The 18,583-nt window shown below is 46.5% G+C and overlaps 1 protein-coding gene across 1 annotated transcript in view; it reads left to right on the top strand.

The window, feature by feature from the left end:
• LOC8053097 (GTPase-activating Rap/Ran-GAP domain-like protein 3) overlaps positions 1 to 18,583 on the top strand; it is a 189,469-nt gene that overhangs the window by 60,081 nt on the left and 110,805 nt on the right. The window contains exon 2 of the mRNA XM_040218040.3: positions 1,035 to 1,104. Coding sequence (XP_040073974.1) covers positions 1,035 to 1,104 — 70 coding nt within the window. The remainder of the gene's footprint in view (positions 1 to 1,034; positions 1,105 to 18,583) is intronic.

The following is an 18,583-nucleotide window of genomic DNA, read 5'->3' as shown; positions in this document are numbered from 1 at the left end:
TATTTCTCTCGTTAATATCTCTATACCCCGACTCATACAGAAAAAGTGTCATTTTTGTTCACTCGAACTGCACACTATAGAACTCTGAGCGTGCAGACAACGGCGCCCACTTTCACCCGAATGGTCCTATATGTACGCGCATTCAAGCCGAGTGTGAGACAACGAAATAGCACACGTCGTCTCGTTTTAAGAAACCTACCGGCAGTCATTGCTACGGCACTTTTAAGTCACTGCACAATACTAAAGGTGCATAATTTAGTAAAGGGGGAATTGCAACGGGGCCGTTCTCCGCCATGTGTATATATTTAACGTACAGAGGCGAGCGCTAAGGCAGGCGGCGCTGTCCGTCGTCTGTTTACTCAGGGGATCGCTATGGAGTTGGAAACACGGACACGTTTCCTAGCAGCTGCAGCACCTTTAATCGCGTATTTGTTGTTCCCGTCAATTAACAACCTGTCGACTATTTACCTTAATTTAAGAGTTTTCTCTCTTTTTTTTTTTTTTTAAGAAAGACAGGCTTGTGGTACGGCTATGTTTGCAGCGGCAATAAAGTTAGTCCGGCTTGAAATCTCGCGTCGTATGCAGAGACGCCTTGTGCAACATTTCATTCTTATAGTATTTTTTTTCACGTTTAACTACTAAAAAACAGTCTGCCGTGTCACTGTGTCCATTTCTCTTTTTCTAGTTATACAAGTCTAATGTTTTTTTTTTATTTTTTTTTTAATCTGCAATAAAAGATGCTATTGATCGTAAGTTTAACGCACACTTCGACGGTTTCTGTGTTTTGAGAGAATATTTGCCGCGTGCACTTGACGAGTTGTATTGTCCCTTGTATTTACGCAGTGTTGCGTTCTATAATACGCGAGACGCCATCGTCGCGAAGGTCACTAGTAGAGCACGTCGTCCATTCAAAGTGTACTGTGCTGTGCGTAACACTGGACGATACTGCATGTACATTTCCTCGCGATATTTTTTTGTCATCAAAGAAAGAGACCGATTGACTTACGCACGTGTCCCCCTTTTGTGTGTTTCAGTTCTTCGTCGACCGATCTTGCTGCAAGAAGGGGAGTTTTCAGCAGACGACACTATGGTTCGGTGGAAATGGTGAGCGTCTTTTTCCTAAGCAATCCTCCTTCGGTTCCTAGGCCTAAAAAGGCTTCGTGACGTCCGGATATTTATTTCGACTGACACCAAACATCATTATGATGTCCATAATATAGAACAGGGGTGGCCAAGCTGAGGCTCGCGAGCCGCATGCGGCTCTTTGCGTGTTAAAGTGCGGCTCGCGGCTCCCTCCCTACCCCCCTCCCCCACCCCCCCCCCCCCCCTTTACCCCCCAAACTTCCCCCCAAAAAAAGAATTGCAACGCGTTTTAAATCAAAAGACAGGTTGCGGTTTGGTGGTCTTGTGCCACTCCTACCTTACGTACAGATGGACTGCTTTTGACTCGGATAGATTGAAAGTACTTTAAGTTTCGTTTATTGCTCTAAACGAAAGCTTGTTCCCCACGGCTCTTGGAAGTTTCGTGGTTTTGTTTGCGGCTCTTAGGCTGGGTTAGCCTGGCCACCCTTGATATAGAATATATTTTTTTTTAATCTGCAGTGACACTGCTACAACATCGACAAAAACACTGTGTGAGGCGTGTTTATTCTTCGTAAGGGGGGGGGGGGGGGACGGTCACACTGGCCATATAAAATCTCTCTACAGACATTTTCAAAGCATGTATGAATCCGTCAAGCTTCGGGGCGTGTCTACAGAAAATACTGTCCTCGTGTGGACAGCGAAACAGCGTGTCTCTTGTATGACGCATGAGCAGCGTGATTGCGGCTTTGGTGTCCAAATTTCACGTCGCATGAAAAATTTGAAAAAAAGAAAACGAAACGTGGAGAAAATATAAACAGCGTCTCCTTACGCAACTTTGGGTCAGGATGCACGAGTTCTTTAGAGACGAACTCCCTAGTACCCCTAGTGTATACCGTCAACGTTCCTTGAACCGACTGCGCGAACCGCAAAAGAAATGAGAGACAGCACTAATGATATCACTGTAATGAAATTACAGTAAGGAAATTACTTTTTGTTGTAATGAGTCATGTCATGCATTACTTTTCTAGCCTGGTAATATGGTAATGCAATGAATTACTTTCAGGCAGTAATTTCGAGAAAATTACACGTTACTTTTTCAATTTCTTTTGTCCCCCCCCCCCCCTCCCCAAAAAAAAAAAAGTTCGTTTGCGAGATTTAAAAAGAAAGAGCAAAATTATTTTGCATGGTAAGATGTCGGGAAAGTGGCATCTAAGCCAATAAACGACGGCCATCTGAGGCTCTGAGCGAAGAGCCTCGTACTAAGAACTTGGCAGACGCACAAAGGCGCGCTGGAAAAGCGAATGAGAAAAAAACTCACGTGCAAAGACATCGCTGGAAGGCCACGACTCACGAACTCCAGGAAAGACAGATTCACGGCTCCACGTCATCATGACGGTACCCTGCTTCGTTCATCCCTAAGCTGACAGGGCGGCGGGACCTACGAGCTCACCAGAACCAACCAACCACCTTCCTTTCATGACCCGACCCCTTCTCTGCGCATGGGTATGAACGAGAGCGCGGTTACGTGGCGAAGGATAGACACGTGGCTGTTCCAACGAGCACGTAGCTTCCACCGCACTGTCAGCTTAGGGAGGAACGGCTTATAGTCTACAAGGCGAAGGGTATACATCACCAGTGAGGTCCACACGCTTTAAAACGTGAGAGAACAGGGCAAACAAGTCCCTATCCATCTTGCTCCTCCGTCAAGGAAGGTCAAACCGTAAACTTTGGCCATTGTGAGCGAGAAACTACCGGAATAAATAGTAAATCGCAAATGCCTTGCCAAGGTCCCAGAACGTTTCGAGCGTGCCCCTGGCCTTGTTAAGTGAATGTGCCTTTTGTAGTCGGAAAAGACGGGAATCGAACAAGGCTGGTGTCACTAGTGGTATTCTTCGCTGCCATTCCTTGGGAAATTTATTCGGGAATGAGCCTACGAGCAGATATCGCCACCCGCTTGTGGGAAAAGTATACGCGATTTAGGAAGTTCGCGCCACCACCTATCCTCAATTGACGACGGTTCTGCCTAGCGAATATCCAGGCCCCTTGTGTGACAACGCGCAATAACTTTGACTCTTCGGGCGTTTGGGAACAATACTTCTTGAGAGGAATGACCGGAAATGCGTCAACTAGTGCACTTGTGAGGATAGGACTAGATTGCGTCCGAGACGGAAAGGAAACGTTTACGTGGCGACTTCTTGTAAGAACGAGCTACAATGGCCCGACTTAACATACTGACACGGACTGTAACTTCTTTTTATTTAAAAAAGACGGAAACATATACCCATTGAACTAAGGACCTTCACCGTTGAATTAACAGCGAAGCCGTTAAGTCGACTTTTTTGAGTCGCATCAAAAGCAAAAGCTATTCCTCTTATCACTTATGTCGTGTGCACCAACAAAAAGACTGTTCAGTATTCAATTCATTTTTTTATTTACTCCCATTTGTACATATGGGTGACGGAGACAGGGAAAAAAGCTGCAAAATGTGCAGCTTTTTTCCCTGTCTCAATGGTTTACATTGAGGCGCATAAGGCTGTTGCGGTGTAAACAGGAAGATCTGCTAGTTGGTAAATATACTGTGAATAAAGTGAGCACGAAGCACTGCCTCGAGGCATTAAAAATTAATGTCACAGTAATTTCATTACTGATTGAAAATAATTGTAATGTAATGTCATTACCTTTAGTCTGCAGTTATTTATAATGTAATTTAATTGCGTTGGCAGTTTTCAGAACAGTAATCAGTAATGTAATTTAATTACTTTTTGAAAGTAAATTTGCCATCTCCGCAAGCAATGCATCATGAAACAGAGTATGCCCGTTTATGCGGTAGTGGTGCATGGTGCTGCCATAATCAGTCTTTCGTTTTGTGTATTTATTGCTTTGGTTGCTTCATTTCACTGCCACAATCGTAGAATAGAGAAAAAGAAGTTGTACCGCCTTTGGCGGTACCACTTCTTTTGAATGCGAAACCATTAAATGGCTCATGGAGCGATCGGGCGTTATCTGAGTGAAGCCGGCGTTATCGTTGTCCGTAGCAGCGATATACGGCACCTAAATTCCCCTGAGCGACACGGGACCTTAAATCCCATTGGCTGCGACGCGTCATGTGGTTCCATAGCAACGGCGTCACTGCTGGCGGCGCAGCGGGAGGGGGCGGACGCGGGTATGCGGTGACCTGACGTTAGGCCTAACGTTAGGCCTGTCGTTACGCTTCAAGGTCTGACGTCGTCAACCAGTATGCGCAACTGTTTAACGTGAAAGGGGGGGGGGGAGGACGCGGGTATGCGCTGGTCTGACGTTAGGCCTAACGTTAGGCCTAACGTTTCTAATGGCCTGGTGCTTCTCGTAAAGTCGCAGTCACTCTGCTCGTACATCACACAAAAAACTCGGTGTTTGTTGCAGACATGATGACAGAATTGTGTAGTATCCCTCAAGCATGTTCGAAGGCTTCGTACATAGGAAGAAACAAGGAATAAACATGGCTTAGACGCCGTCTGCAAACTGTTTTCGGTTGATGTATTAGCAGTGTCATCGCAACTTTATGGGCCACGAAAGCCATGGTTCTAGCGTGATGTGTACAAAGACCGTCGATAGTCAAGTTTCCTCACATATTTATCATCTGCGTTCACGACCAAATTATTAAATAGGTACTAAGCTTATATTATCACTATATAAAGTTCTAACGCGTCTTTTTTTTTTTCTTTAGATTGTTGTTCAGTTCAAGTTTTAGAGCTCGGTTTCCTGTCGCAATTCTGGCGGTATCCTTTGTATGTTTACAAGCGCACGGAGACAGCCCACCGCGATGATCGTGACATCGTACAGTAACCTAGTTTCGGTTTACGAGGGTTCTTGCCACCGAGGAGCACCGCCGAGATTTATAGGCCCGTATTTGTGCGGCCTGAGAGCATCTGGGCACTCGTTCGGCGCTGTAGAACATAGCAGAGCGTTCGAAAATAGTTCCCCCCTCAATCAACGTTGGCAGGTGCGGTTGGCCCAGACCTTGATTTTTTTTTCCTCGGCTTTCACTGCTGCTGGTTTTATGTGTAATCTTCAACGTTTCTGAGATTCGACGAGATTCAAAATGGCTAGGAATATACTCTTTTTTTTTTTTTTCAATTCGTCAAGCAATTGTTATTCTCACACTCGCGCACCGTGAGTTTTTCTTTTTTTTTTTTTAATATAGCACTGTTTGCATTCCCCCCCCCCCCCCCCTTTAAAAAGCGATTTCAGCTAAGAAGCTTCTGAAAAGCGTGTGAAACTTTCTTCGTCCGTAGGATTAAAGTAACGGAATGCCTCGTACCTATTGTTTTGCTTTGTTCGCGCTCTGACGTAATCGATTTATGTCTCTTACCTACATATATGTTCGGAATTTGCTTTTTTTTTCTCACAATTTTTATGACAGTTTTATTTTAATTTTTATCCTTTTTATACGCTTACTGATAATACCCACGCCTCATCTGGTGCCTTAATTATGATTTGTTCTGGGAGCCTTTCAAAATCTCGCCGGTTCTGAGGATTCCGCCGTGCCCTGCAACGATTATCATTAAAAGAAATTGGTCTGCTGAAAAGGAACAATTACATTTTATCCCGGCTTGGAAACGTGCTGTCTAATAACAGTGTTTTTTTTTTACGCAGGCGTTATAGCGGGTTCGCTTTTGAAGTAACGTTCGTTGCTAAGCACTTCAAATGATTGTTTCAGCGGAAAAATTAGTTTCGATAATCGAGCCAAACTATACACTAATTATAGGCGAAGGAGCAGATATTTCGATGTGCAGCCGGGTGTACGCATTTTAAATTTCCCTATCCGATAATGTTAGGTCAATCTTTTTTTTTTCTTTTTTTTAATAAATCCAACGTCTAGGCGCGTATTTTTCCATGTAGAAACAAGTGTTATGTAAAAAAAAAATAATTTAGCATTTTTGTATGCAGCTATTGAGACACAGAGCCATGGAGAGTGAGCACGTATATCATCAGGGCGTATCCTATGATGGTTATGCTTGTTGCTACGTGATGGGTTCTTCCATGTTCCTAATGGATACTGCCGCAATCCCATTGGTCACGTTAAGAAACGCCCTGGATTTCTTAAGTTGTCGATGACTATAGCGATCCTCATGGCTCACCGCATACACGAAATGTGCCGCAAAGACGCAGTAATTTATCCCGAAACAGCCAACGACATGCCATTCTTGCACCAAAACGGGAAAGGACCACCGTCTGCGAAGTGTTTTAAGTTTCGTCTTTTTGTAAGTGCCTATATCGATCGAAGAGTGCGTAATTTCGTAATCTGATTCCAGAGTTGAATCCCCTAAGTGCACTATATGACACGCGTCGGAATACGTCTCGGCGAACTATTGTCCTTTCGTATTCTCGTCAGTCCCTTCTTCCACTGCTCTGTTCACCGCGACGTTTTCTGGGACTTTTTTCCTACTCGTATCTTTCCGAGAATAAAAATGAGAATGAGAGTATATACTGCTTCCATCGCGGTGGCCGTAAAGGCAATTTTCCCGCGCGTTGCCGCCTCGTCAAGTTCTCGCCTTAAAGTTTGAACCCGGGCTGTCGCTGTCACTTTAGGTATGGGGAACAAAACCCGCACCACAGTTTCAAAGATAGCTGACTTTTCGTTTACTTTGTTGTTTTTTTACTTTTTCTTTTGCTGAGAGACGTTGAGCCTTGGCTTTGAGTTTTTCGTTTTCTAGTTTACTGTCTACATATGACACTTACGAAGAGGACATTCATTGGAAGGTTGTCGGGAATCGTAACAAGGCGGTTTTTGTTTTCTGTTTCGTTCTTCAGTATAAATATATCTCTTTTTTTAAAGTTTCAAATAACGCAGAAGGTTGCATGTTTATGCATTCGTGTTACTTTTTCTCGGGCTTGAAGAAAGGTAAATAGAGTTTCCTGACTTATGAGCCTACCACGGTGGAACGGTGGCTCGATCGAGGAAGTCCCGCGTGAGGCGCTTCCATAGCGTTGCAGCGCCCCGTGAGCCCGGCTGTCGGAATCGACCCATCTTGTCGCAGACTTGCACGGTACTCACTACACAAGTAATCAAATTACTTGTAATCGATAACTTTTAGAGTAATTGTGTAATTACACGATTACCTTTATTAGGTACTCCGCAGGAAGGTTATCGTCATTCCCGCTTTTAAGAGCGCCGCAAAGTCCCGAAATAGCCGAGTACATATACTGCTTCTCTAACCATGACGCAAATTCAGTTTTCGAAGCGTTGCTAATACGACGCGGCGATTTTTTTAATTCTTTATTAACTCAGTTTACGTTTATTTATTTTTTTTTTTTTTTGCCGATCGTTTGTTTTTATGGCACGCTTCTTGGCGCTGTTTCTCTCTCTCTCTCTTTCTTTCTTTGTGCACGCACGTTTACAAACTGCAGGTTTTTCGGGTATAGGGAAGATTTGCAAGCGCACGCAGTAAGAAATCTGTTGTGTCTATACGTGCCCATAAAAGCCCCTAATTGGAGAGCCACTCACTCTGCAAGCTACGAATGACCAGGCTGAAAATAGGTGTCGACCTAATTTAACAGTCTGTGCCCTGGCACTAAGCGCGACTTTTCACTCGCTGACGTCATGGAAACTGTCGCAATGCAGACCTTTTTTTTTTTGCTTTTTTTTTTTAGTTCTATACTTTATTGCAGCCGATCGCTACGGTCCGATGAAACCGATCAAGCCGCTTCTAAAGTGCCTCGTCACGGCGCTTGTTGTATTTGTGAGTTTTTTTTTATCATTAGTTAAAGGAATCACACAAAAAGACACAAAAAAAAAAAAAAAAAAAACTGCAAGATCTCGGTGCATTTTCTCGGCGTGATCAGCGGTATCAAAACTCAAAAAGATGGTGAGTGTCTTCACAATGCACTCTTAAAGGGAGCTTCGTGGTGAGCTCCATTCGATCGGTTTCGTGAAAAACAGGTATAAAGTATAGCGAATATCGGATCGTATCGAATAGCCTGGTATCATTCCCCCTAAATATAACGAACAGGGATGGGCAAAATACATGCAAATATGTATCAAAATACAAATACAAAATACTTCGTCAAAAGTGTATTTAATTACAAATCTAATTACATTTGCAAAAAAGCATTTAATTACAAGATACAAATACAACCAAGTGTAATTGGTCTCCTCCAAATACTTTTCCAAATACATTCCTCAAAATTTTCATCAGCGACTTCAGGGCACGTACTACCGGTTTGTGGGTATCTCAATTTAAGTTTGCATCGCACACTCGGGAGTTAGTGTGCGAGGCTCTAGTAACGTAATAGAAATATAATCACAAAAAAAAATGTAAGCAGCTTGGACGTAATGGGTGAAAAAAGTACCAAGCTTCAAGCAGCTTTTTTTGTCGATTACATTTTGGTATAGACCAACAAAGAACCGAGACGACCAAGACGCGCACCACTAGCTAGAGTATTTTGTATTGTTGCAACTCGCAGCAGTCACGGAAATCTGGACGACCCGCGCATTCAGAATGTTCCAGGCAAAAATATGGATGGAAATCAGGCTGGAAAGCACCACAAGTTGTCACAGGCACTTATTTAGCCAGTCTGCCAGTGAACGTCGAGTTCGTCACTATTCCTGCCCTAGACTAGCCCCGTAATCACAAAGTCACTAAACGCTTGTGCTTGATTGAGAGACGCTGCATTTGGTGCAGAACGTAGCTTTCTTCCTGCTCTGGACAGTGACAATAAATTTGAGGGATGTATTTTCGCCCACAAAATTGTATTTAATTACAATTGTATTTGAAATACCCACGTTTTAGTACTTAAATACACACGTCAAATACATTATCCAATTTGTAATTAAATACAAATGCAAAATACACAAAGTATTTGAAATACGTATTTCAAATACTTGTATTTGAAATACTGCCCATCCCTGATAACGAAGTTAAAAAAAAAAGTAAAAGAACACTTGTCGTGGCTTCTGCTGCCAAGGTTATGAATGGCGCAGTGCTATGCGGTGCGCAAGTTCGTCTGCTTCTTTTTGCAGGGGGTCAGGGTGACCTCAGAACGCCGGGCTCTGATTGGCTCCGATAGGAAAAATAGTGGGTAGACCTTAATGGGTATAGCTGCCTCGATGTCTACCCACTGTTCTTTCAATCGGAACCAATCAGAACTCGGTGTTTTGACGTCATCGAAACCTTTGTGCAAGAAGCAGACGAACAGACGAACTTGCGCTTCGCATTCGAATCGAACCGGCGTTTGCACACCTCAACAATAAACATATTTTTAGCATCGCCATTCGCCGACCTCCCCCTTTTTTTTTTTTTTTTAGATTGCATCGATTGGTTTTCCGGGGGGGCTTTGCTGGAAAGTCGGCGCACCAGATTTCCGATAGTAAATACGTGTGAATTGCTACTCACTTTTGTCGAATCGTATCGTGCTTCGTTCTCTTTTCTGGGAGAAAAGTCGTTGGACTTTCTTCGTCACTCGCACCTCCGTCCTCGCGTCGTCTTTGGTTGGCAAAAATGGGTCTCATCGACGATTGTTAAGAATGGAACCTTCGGCGACCTTCTTCCGAGTTTCAACGCTGCGGAAACGAGTCAAGACGAGTCCGGGACCGTCGCCCGCTTGTCGGGGCCTGCGCGAAACGAGTCCCGACGAGTCCGGGACCGTCGCCTGCGTGACGGGGCCTGCGGCAACAAGTCTCAACGCGCCCGTGACGTTAGCGGGACGTGTGTGTGTGCGTGGTGGTTGGTGCGCTCGGGAAAGGGAGAGAGGCATGGCCTAACTGCGGAGAACTTTGGCTACGTCGCACTGGACGGCGGACTTTGCTGCATCGCACTTGACGGCGGGTTGCTGCATCGCACTGGCTGCCCTGGCGGGGAGTGAGGGAGAAACGGACCCTATATAAGGCGGAGCGCGAGGCTGCTCCTTTGTTCTCTCGGATTTGACGACTGTATCGCTACCATGTAATTAAACCGTTCGTTACGTTACCAAGTCTCCCACCTCCACTGAACCCCTGGGTTCTTCACTTCGGGGATTGGACGTCGTCACGAGACAGGAAACCTCCGGACGTGCGGCCTAAACCCCGCCTCGAACAACTGGTTGGCAGCAGTTGGGATCGGACCATGCGACATCGTGCTACATCTGTGGGTGAGCGTTTGGACTTTGCTTTGAGATTCGCCAGGCTTCAGATTATGGGTAATTAATTTTGAACTGCTGGGAATCCTTAGTGTTTGACTCGTGCGCTAGGTTTGTGTACAACCTCGCGACAAGTTTTATAGCAAAGCCAAAGCTAAAGAGCAGCGATCATGGATCTAATGAGGTTACTGAGAACAGATTTACTCTGTTTATGTGAAGAATTGGGTGTGGAGGTGGAGCAAAAGATGAAGAAATCTGAGATCAGTAAAGCAATTTCAGAGAGCGCGGAAGCAGAGAATATTAAAATTGCGTGGGAATTACTTCAGAACGCTAAAAGTGAGGCTGCAGCGAAAGAGGAACGAGAACGAGCGCAAGCTGCAGCGAAAGAGGAACGAGAACAGGAGCAGGCTGCAGCGGCAGAGGAACGAGCGCTAAAAAGGCTAGAGCTCGAAATTGAACAACAGCGATTAAACTCGCAGAACAGTAGAGTTGGGGCTCCGGTACGAGCAAGTGAGGCCGAGTCGTATCAAATGAAGAAGCTCCTGCAGCCGTTTAAAGTTGGGGAAGACGTGGGCCTATTCTTAGTTAACTTTGAGAGGACATGTGAGAAGTTGAGCTTCGCCCCAGAAACGTGGCCGCAACGGCTTTTGACTTTGTTGCCCTGTGAGGCTGCAGAGGTTGTCGCGCGCCTTAGTACTAGAGACGCGGACGACTACGACAAGGTGAAGTCGAGCCTTTTGAAGCGGTATCGCCTTTCTGCCGAGGCGTTCCGTCAAAGGTTTAGAAACGCATCCAAAAAGAGCAGCGAGGGCTACTCGGAATTCGCGTACGCGCTTAAAACCAACTTGATAGAATGGTTGAAGAGCGAGGAAGTGTACGAAAGCCGCGACAAGGTAGTCGAGTGTGTGTGCCTCGAACAGTTCTTTCGTAGCATTCCGCAGTCAGTCAAGCTCTGGGTGCAGGATAGGGTGGGAGTCGACTCTGTCGAAAGGGCTGCTGAGCTAGCCGAAGAGTACGCAACGCGTAGAAAGCTGAGCGGAGAGGACAGCGAACCCGGCCGGAGCGATCAGCGCAAGCCCTTCCAACAGGGAAACGGCTCGCGAAAAAAAAGGCCCGAGAAGCCAGAAACAGGACAAAAGGTCCCAGAAAAGAGCGGAGATCCCTCGAACGGAGATCCCTCGAACGAAGACGAGGCACGGAAAAGCCAAAAAGGGCAGTTCGAGGCAAGGAAGCCGTTTCTGTGCTACAACTGTCAGGAGCCGGGACACACAGCGGCCAGGTGTAACAAACCGCGGGTTGTGTTCTCGTACGTGAGCGGTAGTGACAGGGACCTGGAGCTTCTTCGTCCCTATCTTCACGAGCTCCAGGTAAACGGAAAGCCGTGCAGGGTGCTTCGGGACAGTGCAGCGACGATGGACGTTGTTCATCCGTCGTATGTAACGACATCCGACTTTACTGGAAAGGTAGTTTGGATCAAGCAGCTGCTCGAGAAGCACAGTGTCTGTCTGCCTATGGCGAGAGTAAGGATAACTGGCCCGTTCGGAGAGCTAGTGACAGAGGCGGCTGTCTCGCAAACAGTCCCGTTGGACTATCCCTATTTGTTTTCTAACCGGTCAGATTTCCTGCTGCGCGAAAGGGGTCAACAACTAGGAGGAGGACTAGTTCAGTCGTGTACGAGGTCCAAATCGCGTCAGCTCGCCCCTTTGTTAACGAGTGATCCAGAGCGAAAGGCAGCTGACGGGGAGCAAGCATTCCCAGAGTTGGAGGCAGAGAAACGGGATGAGGGGGTCCGGGTTGTAGAACAGCCCGACCTCGTAGCACCAGAAAGCGTACGCCGTCCCAACGCGCCGGCGAAAAAGGCGGAGGAAGACGGGATCATCAAAGGATCTCTCGTAGCTCCGGCGTCACGTAACTTTGGTCCTCCGTTACGAGTAGACAGAGTGTCTTTGACAGTCGAGCAGAAGAGCAACCCTAGTGTGTCAGGGTTTCGCGGTACAGCTCAGGAGAGTGCTAGGACCAATGTGACGGGGCATGAAAAAGGCGGATTGTTTTATCGGCGCTATAAGGACCGCATTTTCACGTCTAGAAATCACGTGAAAATCGATCACTGTGACTTCAGCGTAAGAAAGAGGAAAGGCAAATTTAACAGCAATGCCGATGGGTTGAGCAGATTTTTCTGATATCACCAAAATGAGTAGGGATGATCTCAGAGGTTTTCGTCATCCACGGGAATGAGGATCAAAGTGGGGACACTTCGTTAAAACCCCAAAATGACCTCACAAATTGCGAAGTTTTGTCTTTTTGTATTTTGTTCATAGTGACCTCTTTGGAAAAATGAGTTTTGCTTCGGCGACAGCGGGTCTCGATACCCGAAATTGTCCTAAGGTTTTAAATTGCATTGTTTTGGCAAATTTTGGTAATCCGTAATCCAGTCTGGCGAGTCTCTGGCGGATTCCGAGCGTTTGACTGCGGTGTGGCGTGGTGTTGTGGGGGACGTTTCCGCTGATGCCTCCGTTGTGAGAGGTTTGGGAGTTTGCTTAGTGCTTGCAGCGTCTTCTCAAGGCCTACTCCAAGCCCACCTCTTCAGGCCAGCGATAGTACCACCGGCCATTCGAGGTTTCCCTGGCCCCGGAGGGGCTGTTAAGAATGGAACCTTCGGCGACCTTCTTCCGAGTTTCAACGCTGCGGAAACGAGTCAAGACGAGTCCGGGACCGTCGCCCGCTTGTCGGGGCCTGCGCGAAACGAGTCCCGACGAGTCCGGGACCGTCGCCTGCGTGACGGGGCCTGCGGCAACAAGTCTCAACGCGCCCGTGACGTTAGCGGGACGTGTGTGTGTGCGTGGTGGTTGGTGCGCTCGGGAAAGGGAGAGAGGCATGGCCTAACTGCGGAGAACTTTGGCTACGTCGCACTGGACGGCGGACTTTGCTGCATCGCACTTGACGGCGGGTTGCTGCATCGCACTGGCTGCCCTGGCGGGGAGTGAGGGAGAAACGGACCCTATATAAGGCGGAGCGCGAGGCTGCTCCTTTGTTCTCTCGGATTTGACGACTGTATCGCTACCATGTAATTAAACCGTTCGTTACGTTTCCAATTCTCCCACCTCCGCTGGACCCCTGGGTTCTTCACTTCGGGGAATGGACGTCGTCTCGAGCCAGGAAGCTTACGGACGTGCGGCCTAAACCCCGCCTCGAACACGATCTATGGCCACGAGAAAAGAGAATTGGCATCTCGAGGTTCGTCGGTCAGTTCCGATTTCCGTCTCGTCTGGTTGCGTTTCTCTCCTGAAAGCATCGATCTCTTGTGTACGCTCCGACCGGTGTATTCACTCTGATTGCACTCTACCCCTATCGCTTTAATAGGGACTTTTTAGGTAACGGTTTGCTAAAACGTCCCCACTACGAAAGGCTGGGTTACCGAATCTAAACCTACCGTTTTCCAGTTTTTAATGATGTCAGTAGTTCTTAGTTTCAAACGATATATTTCCAGCCTCCTGTTTTAAATGAACGATTGGTTTAGTAGACTAAGCAGTCTCAGATTGAGAGCGGTAAAGAGAAACATAACCGGAAATCGGGTTGCTTTAAACCGTGATAATTTCCCTTTCAAGTTACATAGAGGGCTCTTCATCGGTATGCCTACCGGGCTTCATAAACTAGATAAGGGCTCAAACATTTTTTTGTTTAATCACAGCCTTTTTTTTTATTTCGTTGCAATGTTTTGTTTGGTGATCATTTTCTAGCCGATTTTTAATACCAAAGAAAACTTAAACAACGTGCTGGTGTAGCGGGTCAATGTAATTACGATCCATGTTAAAAAAACTGCGTGTGCTCGTGCTATAGACGCGCACTAAACCTGAAATCAATCACGTTCCTAATAACTTAAGCGAGCTCATTTTCTTCCCTTAAGCTCGCGGTTGTACTTTTATCCTCCATAAGCTTGTATTGTTGTTCTTGTTTTTCGAAAGAAAACAATCAGAGGTCGGTAAAAGATCTGTAGTCGACAAAAAAGTGGACTTGTTAAGGTGATTGATGAGCGGTATTATTTTTTAAATGTAGATCTTAGGTAAGAGTGGTTTTATTTTTATTTATTTTTTGTCTCAATAAGAGCAGTATATCTTAAAATCTTTTCAGATAATGTATATGACTGAATTTCCTTTTTGTTGAACTGGTTGATATCTGAATGAAACGTACTTGATCGAATGAGTCAAAGTTTCACGAAACCGCCGAAAGTCATAATAAACGGCACAGCCAGGATTTTAACTCTGGAGCTCTCACTGTCCGTGCGGTATGTTAGCCACTACACCACTGCACCTTGACTTTCTGTCGTTTCCTATCTGTCTTATTAACGCACAAGAAACTAAATGTATTCAATCATAGGTGATTCTGGAAGTGTTATAGACACCGTCTATAAGCGCCGCGTCATGACACTGGCTTTGCTTCACCGCCAAAAATTAAAAAAAAAAAAAAAACTATCCTCGAGGGCATGTCCATAACAATTTTCGAAGCTCATTCTTGACATTTTTGACTGAAAATGTCTGAACTCTTCAGTGATGCGATTAAGAAACGTAACAAGAGAATTAAAATTGAACGAGGGTTTTATGTTCACTTTTATTTTTAATGCTGTTCGCACATTTGCCACAAATTCTGACACCACATCGGTGTAGCCTTTTAAAATTCGCCCGAGGCAAACGGAGAGGCGTATACATTAAAGTAAAAGAGGGCATTTTTGTTTTTATCTTACTTTGGGAATGACATTTAATGAGTTATTTAAATTAATCTGGCGGGGAAAGAACAACCAAAAAAAAAAGGGGGGGGGGGGAGTAATAAAATATAAATTTGACACTTCACGCATTCGGTAATATGGTACGGTGTGCAGTAATCGGGTGCCTTTCAATATGCATTTCCACTGCTTCGTGCTGCTCGTACGCTTTTCGACATGCATATTAATGTCTGGTTCGGCTGCAGTCCGTTTCGTGCTTGATACGAGTCGACAGGAAGAGATGAACCTGGAATGGAACGAGAAATAACGACGCCCTAACTTGCTTCCGGCGTGTCCTTTTTTTTTTTTTTTTTTTTCGTTTTAAATCATTTTTTTTTTCTTATTGCTTTTTGGCTTCCTTCATTTTTTTTCTATGTTTCTCTCTCTGTCTTTATTTGATGTTCCGGAGTCCTTAGTTTCAGATAGAAACTTTTTCTTTCTTTTTTTTTTTTTTATTCGTGCGCCGACGCAGGGCGCCTCGTCCTCCGATTCAATTTATCTTCATCTTGTTCTTGTTCAGTGCAATAAAGCGACACCAATCGGATATGTTCGGAAGAAGCGTGTGCCGACGGTGAGCTTCAATTATTCCGAGATTACACGAGTCCCCGCAATTTCCCGCGTATTCGGGCATCAATTATTTTCCTCGTAATCTCGCCTGTGTGTAAGAGTATACCCTCTACATTATTTATTACTTTCCCGAACAGCGCCGCGCGCGCTCTTTTGAGAGAGAGACGAAGAGAAATAAAGCGAAAAAGAGAGAGAGACAGAAAGTTTTGGAAGGGACTGTTGGCGAGCCGACATTTCTGAAAACGGACCGGACAGCGTGCCTTCGCTCGTCTCTCATTTTTTTTTCTTTTCTTTTACGCACGTCCCGGTGCGACTTCCCGGTTAATGGTACGTCACCTAGTGACTGACAGTCTAAAGCACGATCACGTGGCTAATACATGATACATAAGGGTGTCCTCGGACATTCTCCTTGTATCAGTCGGACATGGTCATGCACAAACTGCCTGCAGATGCGTTCGTACCATAAACTACGCGTGGTGCTATATAATCGTACAACCGCTTCGCAGTTGATGACATTGCGATGCTTGCCGAAGAGAAGGCCGAGAAACGCATTTGCCGAGCGAGAATCATGAAGCCACTCCCTGAGGCTGTCTCCGTGGCATACTGTCGTCCCCGGGCTGTTTCTCCGTGTATTCTTACACGGAGCCCGTCAGCCTCGAATAAACAGCTGACCATGAGTTGAGCTTTGAAACGTGCATGTAACTAATACTGGCCCCCACAACAGAGTGGACGCTCCTCCTACTAAACGTATACGCGTGCGCCTGGAAAAGGCATCAGCGCCATCCAGGAGAGCGCTGTTGTCCAACTTAGGGCCCCTGGGTATGGTGCCTAAAACGCGTCTCCGACCGGGACTTAAGTTTCCTGCGGCCTAAAAAGAAAAAAAAGTGTGTTTTTTTTTAATCTTTACTTATGGCCTTACAGACGTGGCCTGCTGTCACTGGCCGCGGGCCTGTGGCGGTGTCACACCAGCGGTGGCGGGTGTGCAAGACGCCTTTTCTGGCGCAGGTCGCTCTGCAGCTTGATAGACAACGGAAGCTTCAACAGCCGGGAATGGGGCCACCGCGGCGACAGTGACGCTCGGGTTCGCCCGTATAGCTTTCGCTGGGGCTTCTGGCGCCTACCGCCAGGATCGTGACATCCGACAACGTGACACGCCGGCTTCTGTGACGCCATCTGTTGCAACTTCGGGACCACTTTTGATCTACGAGCAGGACAGGAGGTTAGACACACCAGTCGAACGCGCGTTCTAGCCACTGTCCGTCCCCTTGGGCATTATGCACCAAAAAAAAAAAAAAAAAAAGCCCGTGCGCTCACTTTTCCGCACAACACTAGGAGAGCCAATCACCGCAACTAACGGAGGCAGCTCAGCGAATGACGATGCTGAAGCATACGTTTGGACCGAAAAACGCTGAGTTGCGATATTAAGCAATGCAAAACGTCACGCTTGCATTGCTTAACGTCGCAACTGAGACTACGCTTTGTCGTCTAAACATATGTTCGGCATCGTCATTCGCTGACCTGCCTCGGTAAGTTGCGGTGATTGGATCTCCAAGTGTTGTGCGGGAAAGTAGACGCACGGGCACTTTAGAGTGTTGGGCAGCCGGCTTGCGACGCGAGGCGACCTGCACGGGTGGAGGTGGGTTAATATTTTGTAATCAGACATCCGCAAACTGTAGCGGCGAAACGGCGTGAACGGGGAGGGGCGGGGGGGGGGGGGGGGGGGGGGGGGGGGGGGGGGCGACAACACGCGCCAACGCGATAGACCCGCTGTTCCCCACTGCGCTGAGCCGAAGTCGGCACAGGGGACGTCGGTTGCTAGGTGTTGGGTCACCATCCAACCCAGTTCCGCCTCAGTTGCTATGCGTCCTATCGCCAAGCCTCTCGAAATACGCTCCCCGCCGCCATCTGTCGGCGCTTGGAGAAGGTGTTTCCTAGCCAGTTTCCCCAGCCAGTGGGGCTGTGGCGCCATCTTTTGGCGACGTTGACAACGTCCACCCCGCTCCACGGGGTGGACGTTGTCACAGATCTGCGAGCGGAAGATGAGCAACTTGACCAGGATCTGCCAGCGGAAAATGCACGCTCCAAATCTCCGAGCGGAATTCACCATTAGAACCCCAGGACGGTGTCACCGGTGCCATTAGCGCTATGTTTAGGACTCGTTTGATGACATACACTGTTTTCTTGTTTTTTGTGGAACTTTATGTTAGAAACTATTTCCTCGTGAACTGTTTTTTGTCCTTAATTTTCTAACAAGCGTCACATTTTTCTAATGTGATCGCTTTGTACGATTTATTTAATTTTTTCCCGTGATGTTTTCGACCTTTTCAATTTCCTACCGTCTGTGAAAGTGTATTAATTGTATCTCTTAAATGTTATATCTTGTGCTACCACATGAAAACGGCGAGGTTTTTCGAGGGCACGAAGACAAATAAAGAATTAGTATTGTTATTATAGCTTAAAAAAACACTGAGAGGTGAAAATGTTTTTGTTTTTTTATTACTCGGAACAATGGACCTTTTCCGAGAAGCGTTCTGCGCACGCGCGAGCGCCCGATGCCAAGCGGTGGAAGTCGGCACGAAAAAATCGAGGAAATTCGGAATGAGGCTGTAAATCGACGAGTAGAACACGTAATTGCAGCATATATATAATTGTGTTACACAAAAAAAGAAAGCGCAGGTAGGTCACTTCCTTGATTTTTAGTTCGTGCAGCCACCGCCTGGTGCCGTCGGTATTTGGAAAAGGTCCATTGTAAACGATGCCTGGACATTACCCTCAAAATTCGAAACTTGTGAACTCAGTATTTGTGAGGTAAAAATACCGTTTCCAAAAGCCGAATTTGAAGTTCCCACGCAATCCGCGTCAGTGCAGTGACATCAAAGATGAAGTCGTCCCGCAACTCGAGTTTCTCTCACGCTTCCGTACCGTCCCGACCCGAAGTGTCGTGTTCGCCAGCGTCCCGCGATCAACCGCTCTCCTCCGTGCCTCAGCCTATCGCGGTGAGCAGACGACGCTTCACTTTCGAGTTTGAAGTTCTTTTAGGGCCCTTTCAGCTATTTTAAATTCTTTGAGGCGATGTGTGGT

The sequence above is a fragment of the Ixodes scapularis genome, unplaced genomic scaffold, assembly GCF_016920785.2.
Source record: "Ixodes scapularis isolate PalLabHiFi unplaced genomic scaffold, ASM1692078v2 PGA_scaffold3__209_contigs__length_174095766, whole genome shotgun sequence".
NCBI lineage: Eukaryota > Metazoa > Arthropoda > Arachnida > Ixodida > Ixodidae > Ixodes > Ixodes scapularis.
The sequence above is the reverse complement of the archived record's forward strand: the minus strand, read 5'-3'. Positions and strand labels throughout refer to the sequence as shown.